Below are 12,023 nucleotides of genomic sequence, written 5' to 3' on the forward strand. Positions count from 1 at the left end.
GTTAGAACCGGTACTAAAGGTCTGACCTTTAGTCACAGGTGCAGCCACGGCCCGGGAGTAAAGGCGATTTTTGGCGGGCCACGAAAATACAGCCCATCTATAGTCCCGGGTGGTTGATCCACCCGGAAGTAAAGGTCTGACCTTTAGTTTGGCTTCCCGCCAGTTTCTAGAAGTTTTTTTCTTTTTTTATATATTTCTTTTATATAAATATCTAGAGAGTTATTAATTGCCTAGTAAATAAAATATTAGTCAAAAAATATAAAAAAAATCCTGCTCCTGGTTTTACGTTATTGTACACAAGAAAAGTCTATAACCCAAATTCTTTTATTTTGCCATATAAATATTTAACATAGGGTAAATAATAATTACAATTTCCACCATGCAAAAATGTACTTCTTAGTTAAAATTATTAAAACTATTGTTTTTCGATAGGAAATTAGTTTTCACATCTTATTAACATTGATCATTTAGTTTTTCATCACACATTCTCCATAGGAAATCCACCATCAAGCAGAAAATTCATTTAAGCTGTTGAAAAATATGAAAAACACGACAGAAAAATCTAAAGTCGCAATTATTACATAATAGGTCTAATACGTCACCATATCAAGCGGGAACAGCAACGAACTTCTTCTTGGCGTTACCATGGAGTGTCCTCATCATTTAGTAGGACGCTTGGGTCGCTGTTCACCGTGAAGGGTGGAATTCTGTCATTCTTTTTATAATCTTATGACATGTCAGACCTGTCCTCGATTCTCACGGTGTTTCTTTTCCCTGAAAGAACTATGTGACGCTTTGTCTCATTGTCTGAGACGTTTTTCCCTTTCTTCGGTTTGGTGGACATGTCGTTCACATAGAACACCTGATTCACATCCTTGGCTAAGACGAATAGTTCGTCTCTATGCCCAAGATTGTTGAGGTCCAATGTTGTCATTCCATACTGATGGTCAACTGTTACCCCACCTCTAGTCACCCTCACCCATTGACAATGAAACAAAGGGACTTTAAAATAAGGTCCATAGTCTAGTTCCTATATCTACTCTATGCGGCCATAATATGTTTCCTTATTCCCATTTGGGTCCATGGCATCTATGCGGACACCACTATTTTGGTTGGTGCTTCTTTTATCTTGGGCTATCGTGTAAAATGTATTGCCATTTATCTCATACCCTTTGAATGTCAGGATATGCCAAGATGGTTCCCTAGACAACAAGTACAGTTACTCATCCAGACTCTCATCACCCTAACATCATTTTCACAACCAAACGCCAAAAGTTTTCATGTGCCGACGCGTAATCCAGGCTTCAGTCCTCCCCAGGAATTCACCACGTACAATGTCCTTGTGTACCTCGATATATGGATCCACCAAGGAGGAGTTTTGTAGCCTTGTGTAGTGCTTTATAGAAATAATCATCCTCCTTGCTAATATATGCTTTCTTCCCTAATGTTCCCTTTCCACTTAGTCTCCCCTCATGTCATGATTCAGGAACACCAATTGGGTCGAGGTTAGGAATAAAATCAACATAGAACTTAATGATCTCCTCTGTTCCGTAGCCCTTGGCGATGCTTTCTTCTGGCCAAGTACGGTTGTGAACATATTTCTTTAGGACTCCCATAAACCTCTCAAAGGGGAACATGTTGTGTAGGAACATAGGACCGAGAATACTAATCTCTTTGATCAAGTGAACTTGGAGGTGCATCATAATATTAAAGAAGGATGGTGGGAACACCAACTCAAAACTGACAAGACATTGGACCATGTCATTCTATAGCTTTGCTAGATGCTCTGGATTGATTTCCTTCTGAGAAATTGCGTTGAGGAATGCACATAGTTTCATGGTGGCTAATCATACATTTGGAGGTAGAATCTCTCTTAATGCAACCGGAAGCAATTGCGTCATAAGCATGTGGCAGTCATGAGACTTTAAGTTTAGGAATATCCTCTCTACCACATTTATTGTCCCCTTTACATTCAAGGATAAGCTAGATGGGACCTTGATGCTGTTTAGGCATTCAAACATGCTTTCCTTCTCTTCTTTACTAAGATTGTAGCTGGCAGGACTTAAGTACTAGCATCCATCATCTACCTTCTCAGGATTCAGGTTCTCTCATTCTTTCATACAATGCAGATCCTGTCTTGCTTCTAGTATGTCCTTAGACTTCCCATACACACCCATGAAGCCCAGCAGGTTCACATAAAGATTCTTCATCAGGTGCATCACGTCGATCACGCTGCAGACCTCTAGGACTTCCCAGTAGGTTAACTCCCAAAATATGGACTTCTTCTTCCATATGGGTGCGTGTCTGTTAGCATTATTCAGAACAGGTTGGCTGCTAGGTCCCTTCCCAAAGACTACTTATACATTCTTGACCATATTGAATACGTCCTCACCACTACAGTATCAGGCTTTGTTTGGCACTCTGCTTTACCTTTAAAATGCTTGCCTCGCTTTCTTAGGGCATGATTCAATGGAAGAAATCGATGGTGTCCCATGTACATGACCTTTTGACATTTTTTCAAAAATATACCTTCCATGTCATGAAAACAGTGCGTGCATGCATTATATCCCTTGTTTAACTATCCTGAAACATTACTAAGAGCAGGCCAATCATTGATTGTTATGAATAACAATGCTCGCAACGCCTATGCTGCACCACAAAAGTAGAAGTTCCTTAACCAATGGCCTCAGGTACACATCAATGTCATTTCTAGGTTGCTTCGGCTCTTGGATGAGCACTGGCATCATAATGAACTTCTGCTTCATGCACAGCCATGGAGGAAGGTTGTAGATAAATAGAGTAACAAGATAAGTGCTATGACTATTGCTCTACTCCCTAAAAGGATTCATGCCATCCGTACTTAAAGCAAACCTTAAGTTTCTTATGTTATCTGCAAACTTCAAGAATTCTCTGTCGATTGCTCTCCACTGGGACCCATCAGTGGGGTATCTCAACATATCGTCTACCTTACGGTCTTCTTTATACCATCGCAGCAACTTTGCATGCTCTTTGTTTCTGAACAAACGTTTCAAGCGTGGTATTATAGGAGCATACCACATCACCTTGGCAGGGATTCTCTTCCTAGACATTCACCGTCGCCCTCAACATCACTAGGGTCATCTAGCCTGATCTTATACCATAATGCATGGCATACCAGGCATACATCCAAATTCTTGTACTCGCCGCGGTAGAGGATGCAGTCATTAGGACATGCATGCATCTTCTAGATTTCTAATCCCAGAGGGCAGATGACTTGTTTTGTTGCATATATAGTGGCAGGCAATTCGTTTGCCTTCGAAAGCATCTTCTTTGCGATAGTCAGTAACTCCCCAAATTCCTTGTCGGATACACCATTCTTTGCCTTCCATTGCAGCAATTCAAGTGTGGTACCCCACTTTTTTGCCCCTCTTCACAAGTCGGGTATAACAATTTCTTGTGATCCTTTAACATGCGCTCGAACTTGATCTTCTCCTTGTCACTTTCACATTCTCTCTGTGCATCATGGATGGCCTGACCAAGATCATTAGTGGGCTCATCTTCTATCACTACCTCTTCTTCAGCTTCCCCATTGTAGTATCATCAAAGGCATCGTATTCAGCAAAACCATGAATAATAATATTGTCATCATCCCCTTTTTCTTCTTCTTCATCTTCTTCCATTATAACACCCCTTTCTCCATGCTTAGTCCAACAAATATAGTTTGGCATGAAACCGGCCATAAACAGGTGTTCGTGTAGGATCCTTGAGCCAGAATAATCGTTCTCATTCTTACATAGAACACATGGGCAGCACATGAAACCATTTCGCGTGTTTGCCTTGGCCACATTTATGAATTCATGCATGCCCCAAATGAACTCTAGGGAGCCGCGGTCTGTGTTGTACATCCATTGCCGGTTCATCTGCATTACATGACATACACCACATCAAAAACTTGTAATAACTCATATTATACAACATGCATGATTAGTAGTCAATTAAAAGATCCAAAATATCTATCAATCAACATGATTAATTAATATCCTATACCACACAGCTGTTTCACGTACTCTCGAACATTAATTTATTAAAGCCTTGATACAATGTAGATAATCCCAAATAGCACTAAACAAACTAAATCTACAATGCACTTCAGCAAAATAAGGATTTCACGACCAATTCTAACTAAAATAGATAGATCATTCTTCTGTTGGTCCATTGCCTTATCATACAAAGGTGCTCTCATCGGTCACCTCAGTCACCTTTGCAAGAGATTTTTGGATTGCTCAACATACTCTTCCTCCTAGTACCAATCGTCACATGATCTAGTGCCATCCCACTGAAATTACAACAACAAATCAATAACTTTAATCAAAATCATCATGAAAAATGGCTACAAAGCATAACAAAACATGACAAAAAAATTACTCACTTTGCGATCCGGACACGTGTAGAAGATGCGCCCTTGGTTGGGACCCTTCTTCTTCACCATGTACTCCCTCACAGTCTTTTGCCCACACTTGCCGCACGACGCACGTAATGAGAGGGAGGTCCGGCCTTAGTCGCTTAGGGACCCCATGCGAGGCCGAGGACCCGAAAGCGATCGCCATCTACGACTCTCTATACTCATTTTCATAAACTACTATAAATTTCTCATTTTGTGAACCATGAAATTAAATGAGCTATATACTAGAAAAACCTTTTATTTCTCTATTTCTAAACCATGAAATGAGGCAATGAAAGGTGCATACTAGTTTTAATGAGCTACTATAAGATTCCTTCATCTACATATGCAAACTATCAAGTGATTTTGAGCTCATATGGCATATAAATAAAAAATGTCCACCATTATTCCCAATCTAGAAAACCAAAAATTTCATTATAGACCATGAAATGAGGCAATAAAAGGCGCATACTAGTTTTGATGAACTACTATAAGCTTCCTGTATCTTCATATTCAAACTATCAAGTGATTTTGAGCTCAAATGGTATATAAATCAAAAAAATCCACCATCATTCCCAATCTAAAAAACCACAAAATTCTCTATTTCTAAATAAGAAATGAGTCATGCCAGTGATGAAACATGGGAGGATGAAGTTGGTAACCTTTAGAATCAAAGAATGGATGGAGGAATGAAGTCTTCACCAATCCTGCAAGCATGAACTCCTTCCACGAGCAAGAATAGAGAGCAGGCAGAGAGCTTGAAATGGCTCAGGCAGGGGGAGGAAGAAGGAGAAAGTATATAGCCCGAGACATGTAATCCCGATTTGTGGTATCAACCGGACTACAAGTACAATTCTAGTCCCGGTTAGAGCCACCAGCCGGGATTAAAGGTTTAGTCACAGCTGGTAGCTCCAACCAGGATTGAAGGGCGACCTTTAGTCATGGTTTGAGCCACCAACCGAGACTAAAGGTCCCCTCCTGTTCCCCTCCTGTAAAAGCTGTGTCTCTAGCCATTGGGCAGGGGACTTTAGTCCCGGTTGGTAGCTCTAACCAGGAATAATCCTGTCTTTAGTCCTAGGCCCAAAAATACCTGGGACTAAAGTCTTGAACCGAAAGTCTGTTCTCTACTAGTGTCTACTGAAATGTCAAAAACTTCTACTAGCTATTTTGCGTGCCCGTCCAAAACTTTCGAGTTGAAATTGAACAATTGCTGGTTCTCTTTGTGCCATGCATAGGAACAACATTATCTTTGATAAATGGAACACTATTGCTAAGCGTAGATGTGGAACTATCTTTTTGAGATGAACTTGGAGTCAAAAAAATGGAACACTATCTTTTTGATAAATGGAACACTATTGCTATTGTGTCAAAAAAATGTATTTCCTATTTTTAGATAATGAAAAAAATCCGACTTTATCCTTACAAATGAGGAATCAAACAATGCGTACTACAAAAGAAGATTCACACTCATTCTAACGTTTTCACAGGGTTCACAACACCATGAAATGTGATCCTAAAAGCAAAATGCCATCCATGAGAGGAGAAAAAGGCAAGTTTCTTCCAGTAGACAATCAGTTGTCATCACTGATTGTTCGACGCTAGTGATTTATGATGCCAATCCGTCTTCGATCTCATGGCTTACTCATTTTCGCTGAGGGAACAAAAAATCATTATAATTAACAAGAAGACAATTGTGCCATTGCCCACAGTGCCTCTCACTAAAATGTCTAATTACTAGCCATGGCCCCCCAGCAAGTAGTGATCTTATTTTGGCATGATTTATTGGCATATAAATTGTCAGGGTAAGGCCACGCCGAACATGTTTCACTAGGAGCCTTTGCCCTTTGGAGAAGCCGAGACACGTTCTACCCCCTCTGAACTCGTGAAATGAAAAGGTGGATGTGTACTGTGCAGGACACGCTTGTAAGACAAGTGAAAAAAGTAGACAGTCAGAACACAACAGCATCCAAGTCTCGTCTTCTCGTATAAAAAGCTGCTTTCTAACATGCAGAAAGGCCCTAAATTCAGGGCGATAAAATCCGACTTCATCCTTACAAATGAGGAATCAGACAATGCTTATTACAAAAGAAAAGATTCACACTCACTCTAACGTTCACAAGGTTCACAACACATGAAAGTTCAAAAACGCGATCCTAAAAGCGAAAGACCATCCATGAGAAATGAAAAAGGCAAGTTTCTCCCAGTAGAGAATTAGCTGTCATCACTAAGTGTTCGGCGCCAGTGATTTGTGATGCCAATCCGTCCTCGATCTCATGCCTTACTTGTTTTCGCTGAGAGAGCAAAAAAAAATCATTATAATTAACAAGAAGACAATTGTGCCACTGCACATAGTGGCTCTCACTAAAATGTATAATTACTGACCACGGCCCCCAAGTAGTGATCTTATTTTGGCATGATTTATTGGCATATAAACCATCACGCTAAGGCCACGCTGAACATGTTTCACTAGGAGCCTTGGCCCATAGGAGAAGCCGAGACACGTCCTACCCCCTCCGAACTCGTGATATGAAAAGGTGGATGTGTACTATGTAGGACACGCTTGTAAGACAAGCGAAAACAAGTAGACAACCAGAATACAGCAGCATCCTAGGCTCATCTTCTCGTGTAAAAAGCTACTTTCTAACATGAAGAAAGGCCCTAAATTCAGGGCGACAAAATCTGACTTCATCCTTACAAATGAGGAATCAGACAATGCTTATCACAAAAGAAGATTCACACTCACTCTAACGTTCACAAAGGTTCACAACACATGAAAGTTCGAAAACGCGATCCTAAAAGCGAAAGGCCATCCATTATAGGCGAAAAAGGCAAGTTTCTCCCAGTAGAGAATTAGCTGTCATCACTAATTGTTCGCGCTAGTGATTTGTGATGCCAATCCGTCCTCGATCTCATGCCTTACTCGTTTTCGCTGAGAGAGCAAAAAAAAAATCATTATAATTAACAAGAAGACAATTGTGCCACTGCCCATAGTGGCTCTCACTAAAATGTCTAATTACTAACCACGGCCCCCAAGTAGTGATCTTATTTTGGCATGATTTTTTTGGCATATAAACCGTCACGCTAAGGCCACACGCTGAACATGTTTCACTAGGAGGCCTAGCCCTTTGGAGAAGCCGAGACACGTCCTACCCTCTCCGAACTCGTGAAATGAAAAGGTGGATGTGTACTGTGTAGGACACGCTTGTAAGACAAGCGAAAATAAGTAGACAGCCAGAATACAACAACATCTGAGGCAAAAAGGCCCTAAATTAGGGGCGATAAAACCCGACTTCAAATGAGGAATCAGACAATGCTTATTACAAAAGAAGATTCACACTCACTCTAACGTTCACAAGGTTCACAACACATGAAAGATCAAAAACGCGATCCTAAAAGTGAAAGGCCATCCATGAGAGGGCAAAAAAGGCAAGTTTCTCCCGGTAGAGAATTAGCTGTCATCACTAATTGTTCGCGCTAGTGATTTGTGATGCCAATCCATCCTCGATCTCATGCCTTACTCGTTTTCGCTGAGAGAGCAAAAAGAAATCATTATAATTAACAAGAAGACAATTGTGCCACTACCCATAGTAGCTCTCACTAAAATGCCTAATTACTGACCACGACACCCCAAGTAGCGGTCTTATTTTGGCATGATTCATTAGCATCTAAACCGTCACGCTAAGGCCATGCTGAACATGTTTCACTAGGAGCCTTGGCCCTTTGGAGAAGCCGAGACACGTCCTACCCCCTCCAAACTCGTGAAATGAAAAGGTGGATGTGTAGGACACGCTTGTAAGACAAGCGAAAACAAGTAGACTACCAGAATACAGCGCAGCATTCGATCTAGGCTCGTCTTCACGTATAAAAGGCCGTATAAAAGGCTGCTTTCTAACATGCAGAAAGAGGCCCCTAAATTCAGGTCGATAAAACGTAAAAGCGACCAGAAACAATGTAAAAAGCCTAACAAATAGCAATGGGAAGAGCACACGGTACTACCATGACTCACGAGAGAGATCGAGCGCTGGGTAGAAGATCCAAATACCGAGGCTTTCTTGGACGTGGATGCAAATATGCAAAGGATGGATGTTTTGGCAGGCACGTAAATGACTCCACCACACCACTACACGCCATTAATGGAGTTTCTACTGAACATAATCAGCAGCATCGAACGAATTCGACCCTGCCTGCGGCCTGCCAAGGATGGACGTCGATCTCTCGATCTTGCAGATAGCATGCGTGCCGGTCGCCCGCGCCACAAAACAAAAGACACCGGCCGGGACGGCATCTCTAACCGTGCGGACCATGCATGGCACTGTGCATGCCTGCATGCAAGATGACGACGACTAGTGTTGACTGATTGACTGATGCCTTCGGCGTCCTCGCTAGCTCTTCAATCGTACAAGCTCTCAATCATGGCGATTGGCAGAAAAATGAGGGTCGATCGATCTGCGCAAGGAACAAATAAAAACTACCGATCGATTTTGAAACCAAAGAGTCTAATGTTAATACAGAAGCAAATTTCTAATTAAGTTTAGGAATTGAAACAGAGTATAAACATGGTCCGATCCATGGGAGGTCCAAATTATTGAACGCGAATTACACGACGAACGGTTTCTCGGGGGAATTAAAATGCCAGTACAACATGGAAAGATACAATAAAGGAACGACGACGGGAGTAAGCAAACTGGCACGCCCTTTTGACGAGCTAGGTTCTGCTGCTGTTCAATGGAACCTGGCCAGGTCGAGAGTGACCTCGTCCTCAGACGGCGTCAGGAACTCCCTGGAGGCCATCTGAACGACGTCGACGTCGTCCGGAACGGCTGCACCTCCTGCATTGCTGGGGCCGGCACCTCCTGCGTCGCCGCCGTAGGTGGATCTGGCATGGTGGGCAGCGAACGGCGAGTGCCACATCATGTTGTCGACGAAGGGGTAGGTGATCAGGTTGGCGGCGGCGTAGGAAGCAGCAGTCTGGTGGTGGTGGTGGTGATCATGCTCCATCATGTGCGGCCCCATCGGAGCCATGAGCTGCATTGTCGGCGCGGCGCCGTAGTAGGTGTTGAGGTCCAGCTGCAGGAACGGAGCCACGGCGTCGGAGTTCATCGCGCCCAGGTTGTTGGCCGACGGCGGCGCGGACGACGACGACGCGCCCAGGTACAGCCCCATCGCAGTCAGTTGGTCGAAGGCGCTGCCGGGTGGTGCCGCCGCCGCCGCGGCGGCGGCAGCAGCAGCAGCAGCAGCAGAGGATTGTGGACTGCTGATCACCTCGCCGCCGTACGAGTACGACCCAAGGTTGTTGTAGGACGACGGAGGGGAATCCTCCTCCGGCGGCGGGGTCGGGGCGGCGCCGTCGGCGAGGTCAGGGTACACGCTGCGGATGTACTCTTCGAGGATGGACCACTGGCCGGGAGGTACCTGCTGCGGGTTGTTCTTCTTCTTGAGGCGGCGCTTGGCCTTGAGGCTTCGCTTGGTGGCGTTCCAGTGGTTCTTCACGGCGTTCTCCGAGCGCCCCGGGAGGAAAGTGGCGATGGTCGACCAGTGGTTGCCGCAGCGCTTGTGCGCCTTGATCAGCGCCATGTCGTCCTCTTCGGTCCACACGCTCTTCTGTTAATCGTTGCAAGTCGACAGAGATAGACCGATCGATCAGTATTAACGTATGCAGATGCACAGAACAAAACAAGCGCGGTGCATATACGACAGCTCAAAAGATCGAAATAAAGCACAAGGTTAATTGACTTTGCAACATCGATCAGAATTTCCGATCGGTGCAGTGGTCACGAACTCAGAACATCCATACATCAAAATAACTTGGCATATGCATAACCACAGATAAAAAATTAAAAGATTCTCTCCACACGCTCCAATCGAGTACCTCAGGAAGGTAGGCAAAGTCCTTTTCCAATCAATTCGATCGTGGCTTTGATGAAGAATTGCCACAGTTAGTGGCCAGAGTCAAAAACACATGCAACATGTACAGCTCCCACTAATTTCTTACCGAGTTAATGCCCACTTTCGAATTAGACCAAAATTTAGCAGGATTTATACGTAGAAATTAAAGGCAAAAGAAATTCCCCTCGCGGATCATGTGGGGGAGAGCGAGGGGATATCGTTCCCCCAAACCAGCTGCTACACACTACTGCACACAGATCGAATTCAAGCTTCCACGCATCAAGATCTATCCATCCAAGAAATCGAACGAGACGAGGACAGATCGATCGATCTAGGAAAAGAATATGCACCTTGAGGTCCGGGCGCAGGTGGTTGGTCCATCTCTCGCGGCACTGCTTGCCCACCCGGCCGGGGAGGGACTGCGATATCACCGCCCACTTCCGGTCGCCGTGCCTCATCACCATCTCCCTGAGGATTCTGCAAGCGAGCGAGCACGCACGCAGCAGCACGAGTTCAGCATCAGCCACGAGCAAACACTTTTTTGCATCGAATCGAACCAAAAAAGAAGAAGAAAAGAAGCCAAATCAGAAGAACCCAGGAGTCAGGAGCACTCACACGTCCTCCGCCTCGGTCCAGGGCCCCTTGTGCTGGTGCGCCCTGTAGCCGCCGTTGCCGCCGCCCGCTTGTTGGGGCTGCTGCGGCTGCTTCTGCTGAGCCCCGCTCCAGGCGGCGCGCAGAGCGCTGGACATGATGCCGCCGTACCCGGCGGATGTCAGGGCTCCTCCGGGCAGCGCCATGCCACGCGGCGCCTGCATGCCGAGGCGGCCGACCAGGAGAGAGGCCATGCCGGCGGGCATCGTCATGCCCGCGCCCGGGATCACCTGATGATCGCCGTTACCTGGGTGCACGCCGCCAGCCGCCACCTCCTGGTGGCCATAACGCACCGAGCTCCCGGACTCCATTCCCGGCTTGCTTGCCTCTGGTCGAGGTTACGAGCGAGAGGAATTGGAGAGGGCCCTTTCTCTGCTGGGGAGAGAAGGGGGGCACTGGGCAGGAGGAAGAAGCAGCAGGGAGAAGAAAGGGCCACGCCGGGCTTGCGAGTAGTGGGCCTTCCGATTCGCGGTGCACGATATATAGCCGGGCCCGCGCCGCCACTGCCGTCCATCGTCCGCGCATCCAACGGTCAGCGGCCATGGCTGCGGGTGACCTTCCAACTCTCCCTTAATATTCGTGCGGTAGAGGACAGGGGGAAGTGAGGTGTCTCCTTGTCACCACTCCACATCACTGAGCCTAGCCTATGCGCGCAGCGTGGGAGGCGCAGGAGCGGCGGTATGGGCCCCACCTGTCAGTACTGCCACAAATGTCTTGGGCCGGCTGGTTTTTATTACAGTGGATGGATAGCTGCAGTATGGATATACAGCTGGTCTTGGATACAGTTTGCACCCCGGAGCAAGGTACTAATGCAAGGATTGCTGATCTGATGGCTAAGAGAGAGAGAAAACACTGCATGGGAAGTATATTTTGATGCATTTGGAGTGAAATTCAGTTTTTTCCATATCACGACAACGCTTAGATTTGGCGAATTTAAAGGAAAAAGTGCCCGTTAGGCCAGTATAGGGGGAAACGTCATGTATCGGAACGGATGAGAGGCGTGAAACGACAATTGATTTGTGGTCACTTAAAAAGCCACAACGTATTTGTAAAATATAAGTGTCCG

General features: G+C 45.3%; 1 protein-coding gene across 1 annotated transcript; it reads right to left on the reverse strand.

The window, feature by feature from the left end:
- Positions 1-9,142: 9,142 nt before the first annotated feature.
- Positions 9,143-11,268, reverse strand: LOC136538310 (transcription factor MYB73-like). Its single transcript, XM_066530297.1, has 3 exons — positions 10,922-11,268; positions 10,657-10,783; positions 9,143-10,021 (listed from the first exon to the last, which is right to left on the reverse strand). The coding sequence occupies exons 1-3, from the start codon at positions 11,266-11,268 to the stop codon at positions 9,143-9,145; spliced, it is 1,353 nt and encodes a 450-aa protein (XP_066386394.1).
- Positions 11,269-12,023: the final 755 nt, after the last annotated feature.

Source organism: Miscanthus floridulus, chromosome 2 (genome assembly GCF_019320115.1).
Source record: "Miscanthus floridulus cultivar M001 chromosome 2, ASM1932011v1, whole genome shotgun sequence".
NCBI classification, from domain to species: Eukaryota; Viridiplantae; Streptophyta; class Magnoliopsida; order Poales; family Poaceae; genus Miscanthus; species Miscanthus floridulus.